Genomic DNA, 16,659 nt, shown 5'->3' with positions numbered 1-16,659 from the left:
CAATGAAATGGAACACATAAAGATTGCTACCATAGGCATTAATAAGCTGCAAAGGAGTGGCACTGGCCATTTTGAAACAGACAATCATACGATCTACTATGCTAGGAATGACAAATTGAAGAGGAATGGTGTCACATATATCATCAATGTTTCAAGATCTATTCGGCACTACAATGCTGTCAGTGATAGGATAATATCCATATACCTACAAGGAAGACCAGTTAATAGGACAATTATTCGAAGTAACCCACCAACCACTAAAGCCAAAGGTGAGGGAATTGAAGATTTTTACCAACTTCTGCAGTCTGAAATTGACTGAACGTGCAATCAAGATGTACCAATAATTACTGGTGACTGGAATGCAAAAGTTGGAAATGAAGCAGCATCCAAAAACTCACTGCCAGCAAGTCAAACCTTGCTGAAGATAATTGAAAAATGGTTGCAGCAGTATATTGACAGAGAACTGCCAGAAATTCAAGCTGGATTCAGAAGAGGATGTGGAATGAGGGATATCATTGTTGACGTGAGATGGATCTTGGCTGAGAGCAAAGAATACCAGAAAGATATTTACCTGTGTTTTATTGACTATGCAAAGGCATTCAACTGTGTGGATCATAACAAATTGTAGATGGTACTGCAAAGAATGGGAATTCCAAAAATATTTCCTTATGCTCATGAGCAACCTGTACATAGACCAGGAGGCTGGTATTTGAACAGAACAAGGGGACAGAGGATGGTTTAAAATCAGGAAGAATGTGTGTCAGGGTTGGATCCTTTCACCATACTTACTCAATCTGTATGCTGAGCAAATAATCCAAGAAGTTGGCCTATATGAAGAACACGGCATCAAGATTGGAGGACGACTCATTAATAACCTGCAATATGCAGATGACACAACCCTGCTTGCTGAAAATGAAGATGATTTGAAGCACTTACTGATGAAGATTAACAACTATAGTCTTCAGTACAGATTACACCTCAACGTAAAGAAAACAAAAATCCTCACACCTGGACTAACAAGCAACATCATAATAAACGGAGAAAGACTGAAATTGCCAAAGATTTAATTTTACTTGGATTCACAATCAACATCCATGAAAGAAGCAGTTAAGAAATCAGACGTCATATTGCCTTGGGCAAATCTGCTTCCAAGGATCTGTTTAAAGTGATAAAGAGGAAAGAAGCCACTTTGAAGAGTAAGGTGCACCTACCCCAAGCTGCTCCATGGAAAGAAGGTGGAGCAATCTTTCACTAAAGCTGTACAGCCTTGGAAACCCAATGGGGGTTTCTGTGAGTCAGAATCCACTCAATGGCAGTGGGTTTGATTTTTGGTTTGCCCCAAGCCATGGTATTTTCAATCGCTTCATATGCGTGTGAAAGCTGAACAATGAGGAAGACTGAAGAAGAATTGATGCCTTTGTATGGTAGTTTTGGTGAAGAATACTGAAAATGAAATGGACTGCCAGAAGAACAAACAAATCTGCCCTTGGAAGAAGTGCAGTTGGAAAGCTCCTTAGAAGCAAGAATGGCCAGACATCGTCTCACGTACTTTGGTCACATTGTCAGAGGGGACCAGTCAGTCCCTGGAGAAGGATATCATGCTTGACAAAATGGAGGGTCTGAGCAAAAAGGGAAGACCCTCAACAAGATGGATTGACACAGTAGCTGCAAGGATGGGCTTAAGCACAGCAAGGACTGTGAGGCTGGCGCAGGAACAGGTAGTGTTTCGTTCTGTTAGACATAGGGTTTCTGTGAGTCAGAATCCAGTCAACGGCACCCAACAACTGATGGAGGGCAGCAGTGTCTTAGCATAGGTAGAGAGACATGAACTTTACCAACAAGGTGTAAGCTGAGGGGTGGGGACGCAGCGGACGCCTAGTGGCATCAGATTCGGGAAAAAGCCCGCCTGCGCTAAAGTGTGGGGGTTTCCCGGAGGCAGCGAAAAGTGTGGAGGGAGAGTGCAGAAAAATGGCTGGGAGGGCTGGGGTCGCCCGAGCCTGGGGTCTGCAGCGGCGCAGGGATATGACTTCAGCACCGCGGACAGCGCCAAGCGTTGCCTGGAGACACGACGCGACCTCCCGGAGTGCGGAACCTGGCAAAGGTTCTCGTTAGAAGACAGAGCAGGGAACGCGAGGGACGAATTTATCTGGCCGGGGCCTTGGGGGCGGAGCCTACGGGCTGGCGCAAGGGGCTGGCCTATTGGCGATGATGTTTGGAAGTGGCTGCAGTATCTGCAGACACAGCGCTGGGCCTTTTCCGCGCGCCTCACGCAGAAGCCTGCACACCCCAGGTGTGCGGCTACGATTGAGGCTCACAAATGATTCCAATCTTCTGTGTCCCTTAGATTGCCCAGGGGAACCCCAAAAACCACTTGCTAGATGGTTGGCAAGAAGCCCTGATCCTTGTGATTAAACTCTTGGCTGCTAGCCCAAAGATCAGTGGTTGGAATCCACTAGCTGCTCTGCAGGAAATAGATGTAGTCTCCTACAGAAAAGATTTACAGCTCTGGAAACTATGGAGCAGTTTAACTCTGCCCTATAAGGTGGCTATGACTTGTAATCCACTCAACGGCAACAGATGGTTGGCCTTAAGGAGGAGGTGTTGCGGTCTTGAGGGTTAGACAGGCAGAAGGTGGATTCCCTGACATGGAGTGCAGAAATCAGAGCTCCTGGGAGAGTTAGGTGTTTCAAACACCTCTGACGTTGAAATTAAGCCCTCAGGAACCTGGGATTGGGCAGTCATCCCAGAGCCTTGAGGATATTTACTATGGCTTACTCAGCCTAGGGCAGACGAGCTGTACCGATCCCCTGTGGTCTCACTGCTTCATGGGCCAGGTGCCAAGCCCTCTAAGCCTAGGTCCCAACTGCTGCAGTCACTGGGAAGGGCCAGCATCTTGACACTGGAGTGACCACCTAAGCCATTCCTAGACAGTCCCCTTCTCTCACCCTGAGACAAGGTGATGCCCCTCTCTGGCCATGCCACTTTCCCCACTTTCTGGTCTGAGAGGTAGCTGCTCCCTCACCAAACTGGGTGGACTCAGATGCCAAGTAACTGAAATTCAAAATAGCAGCTCAAGAACTCAAGCCTCCTTGCTGATCTCCTGGCATCCCTCTCACCCCTCCCCAGACACATCTGTTTTCTGCCCAACAGCCATAAGGCCTGTTCTGAAACACAAATGCACCAGGGGCCTCCCCAGGTCTGAATCCTTCTGTGGCTCCCCACTGCTCTCAGGACAAAGATTCAAACTCCTCCTCCGCCAACGCCCTGCACTGGGTGGCACCTGCTGACTCCATTTCATTTTTCACCACTCCTTGCATTTTGCCACCAATGTTTCAGCCACTTGACTTCCATTCCTCAAAAAACTGCTTCTCCCTCTGCCTGACATTTGTTGAGACTTGGGAAGCCTTCCCTGACCTCCTTGCCACCATGGACACAGGGGACCTCTTAGTGCCTGCTTACAGGCATGGATGGACTGAGGTCTGGGAACAGGCTGTCTTTTTTCCAGAGCCCAGCAGATGGCCTGCCTGGTACATTAAATATAAAAAATTACAGCCAAGTGAACCCATGACTCAGACTGTCCCATGTGTGTCAGAACTGTGCTCCACAGGGTTTTCAGTGATTCAAAGTAGGTCACTAGGTCTCTGAGGCACCTCTAGGTGGACTCAAAACCTCCAACATTTTGGTTAGCGGATTTGCATTAACTATTTGCACCCCCAAAAAACACGTTGAGCAAATGAAACAATGAAGAAATGAAGTCTCCATTTTATTTGGAATGGGTTAGAATGAGCACCCATGCTCCCAAGGACAGTTGTGCATTTGTGATTCTGTCTACCGGTCTCAGGGCAGGCCTGCCATGGGGATGACAGTACAGTGCTCACCCCTGGAGAACAGATGCAGAGGGTCAGACTAGGTGCCCAAACACCCCAAGTCCCTTGGGGTGGAGGAGGCACTGCAGACTGCACAAGAATGGCCAGTGGTTTCAAGGAGAATGAACGTTTCCCTGCTGGGGAGCAGGGCAGATGAGCAGCTGGGTGATGACTGGCACTCAGAACTACTAGGGTCCTACTGACTGCCAAACCCAGAGGAGGAAACCCTGGGTCTGTACCCCCATTACTGCTTGGCGACCCCCTTTGTGCAAGGTCAAAAGCCTCAATACTTCCACCCCATGGATCAACTCGAGTTCCCTGCAATACCCTGCCCCATGCCTACCATCCAAGTGTCCAGCTGTTTACAGTCATGGGGTCCCTTCTCCACAAAGGTACCCTGTCTCTGGTCACAGAAGCCATGGTCTAAGGACCACATCCACTTAAGGACTGCAATCGGACCAGATCACTAAGTGCAGGGAAGACAATGGGTCTGCAAAGGCCATTGTCAGCTTAAAATGGGTGGTATACCCCAATGCCAAGGCCCTCTCTCTGATCCCAGGATCTTGGATGGCAGGACTTGAGGACTGGCATGCTGCTCTTAGCCAGCTGCCTCACAGCTGCCATCAGCATCCCAGTGGAAAAAGGGCTCCATGCTCACGAACCGTACTCACTCACACCTGTCATTCTGCCCAGATACTGGCTCTGCTGTCCACACTCCCAAGTTATCCTGGCTGGGCAAACCGGCAGCCCTCTACATAGGTGTAGTATGTGGGCTTTATCTGCAGCAGCTGAGGTAGAAACCCTCCCCCCCACACCCTGTCGTGGGATAAATAGTGTCTTCGGAAAAGATATAGCCTATCCCTAACCTCTGTTAGGCGCTGCCAAGTCAATTCTGACTCACACTGACCCTATCTATTTACAACAAAACGAAACTGCCTGGTCCTGCACCATCCTCACAACCTTGCTAGGCCTGAGCCCCTCACCGCACCCACTGTCTCACTCCATCTCATTGAGGGTCTGCCTCTTTTTTGCTCACCCTCCACTTTACCAAGCATGTCATCCTTCTCCAGGCACTGGTCCCTCCCGACATGACCAAAGTCCCAGAGACAGTCTCACCACCCTTGTTTGTAAGTAGCATTCCAGCTGTACTTCATCCAAGACAGATTTGTTTTTCTGGCAGTCTGTTGTATATTCAATATTCTTCACGAACACCATAATTCAAAGGCATCAATTCTTCTTTGGTCTTATTTATTGTTTAGCTTTTGCATGCATATGAAGCTACTAAAAATGTCACTGCTTGGGCAAGGTGCATCTTAGTCTTCAAAGTGACACCTTAGCCCTTTTAACACTTTAGGGAGGTCTTCTGCAGCAGATTTGCATGATGTAGTACATCATTTGATTTGACTGCTGCTTCCTAGGGCACTGGCTGTGGAGCCAAGTAAAAGTAAATGCTTGACAGCTTCAATCTTTTCTCCATTTACTATGATGTTGCTTACTGGTCCAGTTGTGAGGATTTTGTTTTGGTATGTAATCCATACTGAGGACTGTAGTCGATGATCTTCCTCAGCAAGCAGAGCTGTCATCCACCTATCCTCCAATCCTGATGACATGTTCTTCATATAGTCCAGATTCTCAGATCATATGCTCAGCATATAGATTAAGTGTGGTGGAAGGATACAATCGTGATGCACATCTTTCCTTTTAAACCATGCAACATCTTCCTGTTCTGCTTGAACATCTGCCTCTTGGTCTAAATACAGGTTCCTCATGAGCACAATTAAATGTTCTGGAATTCCCTAATCCCTAGGACCCATGAATATTACCTTATTTGGCAACAGGGTCGTGGAAGATATAATTAATTTCAGAATCTCATGATGAAATCATCTGGACTTTGGATCAGTCTCAAATCCAATGACTGCTGTTTTTTTAAGGAGAAAGAAACGGAGACACAGGGTGAAGGCTAAGTGAAGACAGGTAGACTGGAGTGATCCGGCTGCAAGTCAGGGAATGCAAGGACTGCCTGGAGCCACAGAAGCAGAGAACGGATTTTCCGTCAGCAAATCCAGAAGCAACCAGCCCTGCCTACAAGAACTGTGCGAGGATAAATTACTGTTGTTTTAATCTACCAAGTTGGTAAAAATTTGTTAAAGTAACCCTAGGAAATTCATATGCATCCCATACAACCTTGCTCATAAACTGACTGGGGCTGTGACCTGCTTCCTGACACTGCTGCCTGAACGTCTTCCAGGCCAATGGACTCAGGCAACAAGCTGTGGCTCCCTGCAGATTGTCTCCAGGTCAAGACTAATAGGGAAGCCTTTTCCACTCCCCTTGAAATTTCTAGCAGGGGCTCATCATCGATCCTTCCCATTCCGGTCCGTACTTAGAAACACAAAGGTGCTGTTGGTGGTCACTACTTGGGGAAGAGACTGTACTGGAAGGTCTGTGTTGAGAATACCAGGGTTCCTTTCAGTTTGAAGGTTTGCAGGGGGGGCTGGTGCTGCTCCCAAGGTCTCCAAGTGACTCAGTTCCCTCCATGGCCTCTATCCTTTCATCTCAAATACAAGGTACTCATTTTCTGCTGGGCCTGTGTATGTTCTTGTGCCAGCCCCACCATGTGTCTGGGAGAGGGCAGGTCATGGGCACTTTCCCTCAAAGTAGGTGGTTAGGACCCACTCCTCAGGTCTCGAGTTCACAGAGCACTTCAGACTGACTTGAATGGTGGTGTTGAAGACCACCTCTCAGTTGCGCATGGCTCCCGCCTTTTCTTGCACAGGAAGCAGACCATGGACATCCTGGCCTCCTCCGCTCTAGCAGAAAAAAATTACTTTTTTTTTTTTAGTGCAGAATACCTTTCTTTTGTCTCTCCCCCAAGATGACAAATTTCATCCTTTGAAGGCACACTTCATTTTCTGCAGAGGCTGAATCATTTTGAGGGAAACAATGGTCCTCACTTTTGCTGGCCATAGTTCACCAAGCATGAAGCCAAGGCACCAGCCCAGAATGTCACCTGCTCTGAGGATGGAGAACCGGCTCTGATGCCACAGCCAACTAGCAAACTGGGAGAGGACCCTATTGAGCAGCTCAAGGTACAAAGGTACAGTCCTCGGTTTTGGTAAAGTCCAATCCGAGTGCCACTCCCCCGTCCCAGGGCTGACCCGCAGCTGAGAACTGTTACCGGCTAGGGTTAATCCTCCTACACGCTGCTGACCTTTCCACACAGAAGGTTCTTTGTGGTGGGAGTTGCTCAGTGCAGGACTTTTAGCACCTACTCTCTAGATGCCGCGAACACTTCCTAGCTGTGACAAGTGTCTCCCAAACATTGCAAACCTACCCCAGGTTGAGAACTACTGGCACAGGGCTGGGCACTCCCCAGTCTGAGCCTCTGGGGTGAGCAGACCCCTGTAGAGACTAGGCTGTGGCTATAGTACAGACACCAATCCTATCCCCAGGACAGACGGTTCCACGCTGGTATCAACCCAGGTCCTGGGGTGCTTGAGCCAGACTCAATCTGCCCTTCTCACGTCTGGTTATAACTGGGAGGTATCAAACCTACAAGGAACTTTTACTCCATGGTGATGTGAAATTGCACTTGAAACAACAAGAGAATTCACAGAGCAGAAAACAAAATGTGCCTGAATTTTGCGATCACACTTCAACTTCCAGACCACTGGGAGGTGGGAGCTGCAGTGCCGGCTGGGACACAGAATCTCAAAGACCCCAGAGTTCCTTCTGCCTGGGCTGATGGGGGCAGGAGGGTGTCTCTTCGATGAGCCCCTATTATCAAGGTGCTGGTCCTTGCCAGCCTTGGAATACAGGCATCGAGAGGCTTTGAGCTGGACCCTGTCTCCTGACCAGGGACTACTACCTATTGCCCCCACCACCTTCCCACCCACCTTCCACCTTCCCTGGAGTGGGATGAAGCCGAGGACCTTGCCCATGACAATGCCAGTGGGTCAGACGCCCAGGCCTACGACGGGCACAGTTTTCTTTTTCTTTATTTATCTACATTCAGCTTAATTCGGATGTACTGCCTGAATGATCCAGACATACCCCCAAAAAACAAAACAAAACAAAACAAAACAAAAAAAAAAAAAACCCCACTCTTTCCCACTGGTTTTTAAAATAAAATCTTCACTTATAAAACTGAAACACTAAAGCATTAAAATACAGAAAGCTCGTTTAACTCACTTCACAAAAGCATTAACAGATGTTGTATCCCGTCTGTAACTATTTAAAGACAAACTGAGTTAACACTAACACCAACTGTAAATAGACAGAGGGATACTTAACTGCAAGAACTCAAAAACGCTACTCAGACAAATTTGTGATGATAACTAACAAACCATTGAAGACATGGAGTCCCAAACACAGCTAAATATGGGTCACAGGACGGGTCACAGAAGTGACCAGCTGCACCTCACAACACGGCAACGTGGAACCAGGAAAGGACAGGGCAAGAGGGCCTGGAGGGACTGGTTGACATGTTAACTGTGATGCATAAAACTGTATCTTCCAATGGGGTGCAAGTGTAGACGGTATAAATCTTCACCCCACAGGGAGGGGGCTTATCTGTACTGGTAGTTCATGCTGTGGTCTGTGTTTCTACCGTAGCCACCCTGTGAGGACTGGTAGGAGCTGGGAGGGCCGCTGTAGTTCTGGCCGGACCCGGGGGAGTTGTAGTTCGACTGTGATGAGTAGCCTCCTAAGAGAGAAACGCGTGGGTTAGAGGCAAGTGGACGGGATGGGCCTGCCTGGGCAATCAGGGCTCAGGACACCGACCACCACCCACAAGTGTCGTCAGGGCTGGCAGCTCTGCCACGTGCCCTCCATGCATCATGATCTTTCACCATCACCCTCACAGTGGAACCAGCGTGACTCTGGTTTTAGGGAGACCAACTTGCCCACTCAAAGACTTGTCTGCGGCCGGGGCTGTAACTCAGCTCCCTGACCATGAGGCTAAGCTTTTCCTCAAGCAGCAGATGCTGTGGCCTTACAGTGTTGTCACCATTTCTTCAAGAAGGTGCTGACACTGAAGAGTAGGGCAATTTCATGAGCCAAGTCTGCATTTCCAGCTTCTGACAAGCCTGAGAAGCCAGTGTGTCTAAGCTAGTGCTCCCGCAGGGCCAGTCTGATGGAGTCATTACGCTCCCGTCTGTTCCCTATGCACCCCACACAGAAGCCAAGTGTCAGCTGCCACTACAAGCCTGTGCACCGGCCGCTCTGCTCACAGCAGGTCAGCACCCCGCAACAGCTACTGCATGGCCCCAGCTGGCTCTGAGCTGACAATCCCCACGCTGTGCCACTGCCACTCCAGGCCCACCTTGTTTGCCTTGGTATGAGGAGCCGCCCCCAGAACCTCCGCCGTAGCCCCCGTGTGACCCTGGGTTGTAGGACGACCCGCCTGAGCCGTAGCTGTTCCCGCCGCTTCGGCCTCCACTACCACTGTAGTCTGGGGAAGAGAAGACAGCGTGATTAAAGGGCCCTGAGAAGGACCCATGGCTGGTAAGGGTCGGGGCCTCTGTGGTGCACTGCTGGACTTAGTAGGCCCTGAGCCTTTGCAGAGTTCCCTGTTCTAAATGTTTAAATAGGCCACAGGTCACCCCAACGCAGCAGCGATAGCCATGCAGGATCACCTCACACTGGGCCAGGCCGTCACCAAATTCAAGAGTAGAGTTCTATCCTACCTTCCCACCTGTATGTACCTCCAACCCCATCTTCCTAACAACTCAGGAATGACAGAGAGCCCACTCTTCCTCAGCTCCTACCCTGCCCTGCACACAGAGCACAGCCTCTCTGAGGCCCTCAGCCACACTGCTGCCTGCTGTTCCATCAGGAAGAGTAAATGCCCACTGACTCCCTAGCTGGACAACCAGCATGGCCCAGCCTGCGGGGTCCATGCACCAAGCAGAAGGGAGACATACAGCTGGGGAGCAGCAGTGGGAAGAATATTCTGGCCCATTGAGGAAACTGCTCAGGTTCTTTGAGGCCCTAGATGCAACACTATCTCAAAAGCCAGGCCTAGGAGATCACTTCACAGTCATCCAGCCTGGGCTGGGCAGGCTCCATCCACCTGTATGCTCCGGTCTCAACCCCCAGTCTCTGGAACCTCAGGACCTGCCTTCAGAGAGTGTGATGGGAAGGGAATGAGAGAGACCTGTGCCACGGGGATTCTGTCCCCTGGACTTTTTTTTAACACCCGCCCTGCAGCCAGTACCGCCTGTCCTCCGTTTAGTCCCTCCGCCAGGTCTGACAGTGCTGGGAGTCTGCCACTCCATGGGCTGTGCGCCAGGCCTCAGGGCACTGGAAGCCAACTCACTGAATTTGCTCTCGTAGTTGTAGTCTGATCCGCCCCCGGGGGAGCTGTAGGAGTTGGAGTAGGAGGAGTAGTTGCCTTGTCCATGATTGTAGCCTTTCTGCTTCCCCTGGGGGGGACCGTAGTTGCTGTACTGGCTCTGGTTGTAGGACTGCTGTTGGCCTTGATGGGACTGGTAGCCAGAGCCGTAAGATGGCTTCTGCTGGCCTCCATGTGGCTGCTTCTTTCCTGCGTGTTTTGGGGGCACCGGTGAGTTGTAGTTGTCACCTTGGTAGTAGGAACCGTAGCCAGAGGAGCCACCACCGCCCCCGCCGCCGCCACCACCGGCATTCCCAGAATGCCCTCCGTTGCTGTAGAATTGACCTAAACAGGAAGGCAACGGGTCAGGCGTAGCACAAGGAAGCGCAGGGGGTGGGGAAGGAAAGGAAAAGTCGAAGCTGTGGGCCCTGAAGGCTGACCCACAAGCACCTGCCCAGGAGTTGGGAGCCCCATGTGCTCCATCCATGGATGCTGCCCAAGGCCAAGGGAAAGAGGGAGAGGAGCGGTAGCTCCAATCATCACAGTAGCCTGGTTGGGCTGGCCCAGCCTTCAGCTCCACTCACCCATCAGCTGATGACAACACTGGATCTGTGCCAAGCAGCGGCAGGCAGCACGCCGGCAGCAGCATTTGCAGCGGATGTCAACATTACAGTGAGATGGAATCCGAGCACTGCATGACATTCAAGACTAGCTCACTGCTACCCAGATGTCCCCAACAGTGACAGGAAAAGCAAAGCCCCGAGCAGCAACTGGCCACCCTACCTCCCCCCCACTGTGCTGGGAAAAGGCTCAGCAGCCACAGGCCTGGGCGACAGCCATGGAGATGCTCTTAACGAGGCTCCTAGCACCATAATCATTCTTAGAAGACAAACTAGTCTGACATGGTTCTTGACGGAACAAATCGAGATGTGGCCAGATGACCTGCAGTGTCTTCCTCGTATCCCTTGTGCCAACACACGACTCAAAGGAGGATTCTCATCCTCACAGGGGACGGGAGACTGGCTAAGGCTGGAACTGGAATGTGGCCTGAGCTACAGCCCTAGGGGCTGCCCAGAAGCCCATCCTTGTTCCCAGCACAGCTGCTGGGCACGGGCAGGACAAGCAGCAGGAATGACAAGCGAGCAGTGAAGCCGCCACATTCACAGGCTCTGAAGCTGAGAATGTCACGGTGAAGAGCTCCCCTTCTGGTCACCAGGTAGGAACCCCAGGATACGTCTGTCAACACATTGCCCCCATCAGGGACTCTAGTTGATCGGAGGAGAGGAGGGGGTCAGCTCAAGCTACACTTCCATGGAAGCCCTACCAGGGAGCCCCCTACCAGCAGTCTCTCAGCAGGGGTAGAATGGCTCAGAGGATGGGAGAAGCTGGAGAAGGGGAGGGCAGGTCGTGTGGGTGGCCCTCCACCCCAGCTGGGCAATCCCCAGGCTGAAACAGGTGCAACAGAGCTGCTGGGCTCCCTGGAGCAGGTGGCCTAAGCACCCAGCCACCTTTGCCAGTCGGCACTGGCTCTGCTCAGATGGCCGGGGCTGGCGGGCTGGTGCTGGCCCCCAGTCTGCCCTGCTTGTGCCCAGGATGGGCAGAAGGGCGAGGGGACACTCCCACACAGCCAGTCCTTCCCTCCTTGTTCACAGCACCAAGTGTGCCAGGCCTCTGGAGTCCTTACAGACCTCCACCCACTGGAGATGTGCACTCCACACTGGCGTGTCTCGGGCCTTTTAAACAAGAATTTAGATAGAACTGGTCAGCAGACGTCAATGTGTTTTCTTCAAGCGGCCCTCCCACCCCATCACAAAACCAAAACACCAAGAAGGACGTGTCCCACAGGGCAAGAAAGCATCACGTGAAAGCTCAGTGAGGACACTGGAGGACAGGAAGGTCCTCTTTAATTCACCCAAGTCCCCTCGACCTCCGTCACCCCAGCACCCCACACTAAGCCCCACGGCTCAGCAGGTGGCTCCACCGCCCCCTCCTGAAGCCACATGAATGAAGACACCAAGTATCGAGGGCTTGTTACTTTAACATGTATTGATTAAAAAAAAATAAAGGGTAGGGGAAGTTGTCAACGTCATTCAGGATAACTATTTCCTGGTATCAAAAGACATTATTCTCAAACAATAACTTTCTAAAAAAAAAAATACATCATGCAAGAAAGTCTTTTAAAAAGTTTCACTGAATGTTTCAAACCTCTGGGAACAAATTATGTAGTAATCATTTTGACCAGTTTTGCCTGAATAAACGTAAAATCTTGCAAGTCAACAGAGAGGCAGGCTTTGCTGCAAAAAAACCTGCACACCAGATCTTCCACATTCCTAACCATTCCCACCAGGAAATGGGCTCTGAGTGAAGAGCCTAAGTCCCTCCCCATGCCTTTGCACACAGACGAGAAGCTTCAACTCCAGCGTGGCCCTCAGACGGGACAGGGCAGCTGCTCTCAGGCAATCTGGAGTCTGGTGCAGCTGCGTGCCCAGCAGCTATAGCCCCATCTCGGGCTGGGGGGCAGCAGGCCATGTACTAGGTTCTTTCTGCTCGATTAACAGTTCTCACAGGCCCATTTGAAAAGAAAACTCCAGAATTCCACACAACTGCAGCTGTGATTAAGACTTGCAAAATTTCACGTTCTCTACTCCTTACAGCCTGTTTCTTGCACTAATAATGGAAGCACAGTTTTGATACCTTTGAGAGTTCAAGTTCACTCTCTAGCTATAAACCAGCCACAAAATATCGCATCCCCAAACAATAACCCACCAGGGCATTTACAAAAGGCGGGAAAGGATAACTTAGCACAATTTACAGCTCCCCAAATGTTCCCAACGTTTTACATGCTTATAAAAGAAAAGCCGGTTACTCTGGGGTTCAGATGTGGTGAAAATAGTTTCATTACTGTCAAAGGCATCAACCAGATTTGGGAATTTGTTAAAAGGTTAAAAATTCATACAAAACCTGCTGTAAATTAAGACAAAGGTAGATTAAAATGCTTCATGATCTGTCTCTTAAATAAAGTAATGCTTTCCATAAAAAGCAAAGGTGGGCTTTTGCCTTGATGCGGAACGCTGGCTCTAGAACTCTGTGCAAGGCTGCACACAGATACATTCTCTGAAAATGTTTCCACTTATTGTGAACTTCAATATGACCAAGTTCAAAGGCAAATCACGATAAAAACTGCCATTGTCTTAAATTCTGCAGGCTAAGAGTTTCAGACAAGCTGCGGTGAAAAGCCACGGTTGAGAAACCCAGTGAAGCACAGGGACACAGCACGGACACTTTGGGTTTTGGAGTTCGAGAAAAGTGGAGTAAAAAGTTGATTTTGTGTGCAATACTTTTAGATGCTCTAGGAAGACCCAAAATCATGATAGCCGTAGCAGTCTGTGAAAAAGTCACCTACAAAAGGGGGAGACAGAGCAGAGAAAAAAAATTAGAATTCTTTTGAAAAATGGCACAGAGCGCCACATTTGAAATTCATGTTTTAGATTTCTCTGCCTCTGTAACCCCCCAATGAAGGCTCCTTCTCAAGACAAGAGCTGTGCACTGTCGGGAAAAGCATCATCACAGGGTTGGTGCTTCACTCGGCTCAAAGCAGAGAAATTTAAAATTCTGACCTTTAAGGAACTGTGCAGTCACACAAGCTTGTGTGTTCACATTTAAAGAATATATTACACGTTTGCCGGGGAGGGGGCCTGAGGACAGTCTGACCTAATCACCAAAAAAATGCATGGGCCCCTCCTAAGTCTCAGGGAGACTGCTGATGCTGGGCAACCCTGCTCTAACTCAGGCCCAGGAGCTAAGCTGCAGCTTCTTCCCAAGCTCAAGACAAAGAAACACACACTTACTGTAGCCTGCTGTTGCCAAGTTGCCTCCGTACCCGTAGCTCCCATACCCAGCACCTGGAAGAGAACAGAACGAGGTTACAGGGGCAGAAAATGGGTCTGCCCTGCCCCTGCTCACACTTTCTGCCCAAACCCAGGGACTAAACAGGTTGAGGGAGTATGGAGCTCAATGCCACACACAGGTCAGGCACACAGGGACAGCAAATAACAAGAGCCTCACCAGCATTCATGTAGCCTCCATGGTTGGCACCGCCGAATCCTCTGCCTCGCCCTCGTCCACGGATGTTCCCTCCTCTTCCCCGACCACGAAGGTTTGGGGGTGGGGGCACTTCATTGTGCATGGGGCCTCCCATTCCAAACCCAGGGTTATGTGGCTAGAGGGAATAAGGACAAGTTACATTAACTCCGTCCTCAAAACACCACAGGAATTGCTGCCAAGACCAGACAGCGAGTGCAACCACGTACCTTAGCAGCAAATTTAGGGCCCCCTCGGACAGGTACTGGGGCTCTCTTCTTTTTGTTTGCATCAAGGGCAAGAGGGGCATCAGGGAACAGCTTTTCTAGTGCAGCGAGGGCAGCATATGCCTTTGCCACCTTTTTATTTGATCCAGCACCTTGGAACTTCTGCCCATCCACTTCAACCTAGAACAGATGAACGTCAGAGGATCATACGAAGCCCCTTCTCAAGGGACAGGAAACCTCCATCAAGAGACCATCTCTAGACACCAAGGTATCTGCGCTGGGACGCAGCTCACAGCTGCTCACCTCCATGACGAAGCGCTTGTCATGGCTGCCCCCCGTCTCCGAGATGAGTTCGTACTTGAGTCCGCGCCTCTTTTCATTCAGTTCCATGACTGGGTTCTTGCCATGCTTGGTCAGGATCGGCCCCTGCTGTTTTACGTTCTCAGGGGAAACAAAAAGGAAAACCAACAAACTTAGCCACAGGCTTTCCACCCACAAGCTGGAGGAGCAGCAGCTTGCCCTGCTCCTGGTCCCAGGCTCAGGCCCTAGTGCCATTCACCTTGTAGTCCTTTGCCACCAATTATCTGTCAACTTATCTGTGGAGACTCAGCAGTGGCTCTGCCCCCACCTGCGCTCTCTCTGCGGAATGGATACACCCTTGAACATGGACCACCACCTCATGGGCTGCTGGATGCTGGCTCTACATCAGAAGGCCCTTTCTGCTATGGGTTGAAGGCCTACCCTTTGTGTGGAAACTGAAAGGACCAGTAACCATCTGCTGGAGCTGCCTTCTGAGTCCTTTCTTAGTCCCTCCCAGCACCCACCCCGTGCTCACCTCAGTGGTGGAATCTGAGGGGAAGGCAGCGCTAGGGGTGGAGACAGCTTCCACCACAGGGGGAGGGGCCACTACTGCAGGCTTCGCCTCCGTTTCCTCAGCGGAATCCTCCCCCTTGCTGGAGTCCCTGCCTTCAGCACCTGTCGGCAAGCCCATGTCCTGTAACACCTGCAGAGGAGGGGAGGCCCCCAGGGCCTGGTGAAGAAGGGCTCTGCATCTGCGTCAGGACTAGCCACCCATTCTGGTTCTTCCCGAGCCTGATTGACACCTTGGTCCCCACAGCCCCAAGGTATCCAGAATCAATAGCTGTGACAGTGGGGCCCGGAAATCTAAGGGTCTGTTTGCCTTAAAGCTCCCAGGACAGGCTGATGCACAGCAAGGCTTGTGGCATGTCTACCTTTTCCCTTCACTAAAAAGCCCTCTAGCCATGTGCAATGTAGCAAGTCTAACAAACATCTAACTGCGTCAGTGTTTGTATGCCATTCCTAAACCCCATGGTATCCACACCTAGGGCTCAAGTATGGGACAAAGGATCTGAAGAATCCGAAGATAAAGTAAAGAGATCAGCAGCCAGCGAGGCCAGCCTACAATGCACAATGACAGGTGTCCACACTTACCTTAACAGCCACGTGCAGCTTGGCAGTCTTTTTGGATGGCCCCGAGGCCTCAAATGAATTCCCATCTACCTCAACAGACATCGTGAAGATGGGGGCATGGACTGGCCCAGTCTGGGAAACCAGTTTGTACTGCAGCCCAGGTTTCAGCTGGTTCAACCTCATCAAAGCATTCATAGCTTGGGGAGGCTCCGCCTTCTCCTCTACAAAGACAACACCAAGATTGCTCTGGGTGAGGATGTCAACAGCTCTCTGCCACAGAGAGAACTGGGTCAATTCTCAATCAGAGGGAAAAGCACTCCTGACTGCCTTCTGTTACATGCAACAGTGGATTCTCTGGACACCACATCACTACCCAGGACTTGCCTGTACTTCTCCCAGCCAGACCACCCTTATGGTCGGCAGCTAAGGCACAACCATCCCACTGCACATGCCTTGTACTTAATATTTCGTAAAAGGACATAATATCATGTCTAAAACCCAAAACTAAACAAAAGCAATCTCACGTTAGGATGCCACATAACTGCAGCAAGACAGAGAATAAAGTAAGTGTTACAGAGAAAGCCACTGCTGTACCTTTTTTCTGAATCTTCTTCTTCTTCTTACTGGGAGACTTTTCCTCCCCATCCTCCTCCATTGGGCGTTTCATGGGTGTAATGGCGTAAGTGGTACTAGGGGGGATTTGAACTGAAAGAACCGACAG

At 50.4% G+C, this 16,659-nt stretch overlaps 1 protein-coding gene across 1 annotated transcript in view; it reads right to left on the bottom strand.

Moving 5' to 3' along the window:
* Positions 1-8,434: 8,434 nt before the first annotated feature.
* Positions 8,435-16,659, bottom strand: part of ILF3 (interleukin enhancer binding factor 3) — a 32,789-nt gene continuing 24,564 nt past the window's right edge. Inside the window, exons 13-22 of the mRNA XM_042782645.1 lie at positions 16,533-16,643; positions 15,960-16,159; positions 15,343-15,510; positions 14,811-14,948; positions 14,511-14,687; positions 14,266-14,419; positions 14,049-14,102; positions 10,186-10,545; positions 9,190-9,318; positions 8,435-8,571 (exon numbers count right to left, since the gene is read on the bottom strand). Coding sequence (XP_042638579.1) covers positions 8,435-8,571; positions 9,190-9,318; positions 10,186-10,545; positions 14,049-14,102; positions 14,266-14,419; positions 14,511-14,687; positions 14,811-14,948; positions 15,343-15,510; positions 15,960-16,159; positions 16,533-16,643 — 1,628 coding nt within the window. The remainder of the gene's footprint in view (positions 8,572-9,189; positions 9,319-10,185; positions 10,546-14,048; positions 14,103-14,265; positions 14,420-14,510; positions 14,688-14,810; positions 14,949-15,342; positions 15,511-15,959; positions 16,160-16,532; positions 16,644-16,659) is intronic.

This window comes from Orycteropus afer, unplaced genomic scaffold (genome assembly GCF_000298275.1).
Source record: "Orycteropus afer afer isolate SDZICR_OR568_19922 unplaced genomic scaffold, OryAfe1.0 scaffold00402, whole genome shotgun sequence".
Classification (NCBI taxonomy): domain Eukaryota; kingdom Metazoa; phylum Chordata; class Mammalia; order Tubulidentata; family Orycteropodidae; genus Orycteropus; species Orycteropus afer.
The sequence above is the reverse complement of the archived record's forward strand: the minus strand, read 5'-3'. Positions and strand labels throughout refer to the sequence as shown.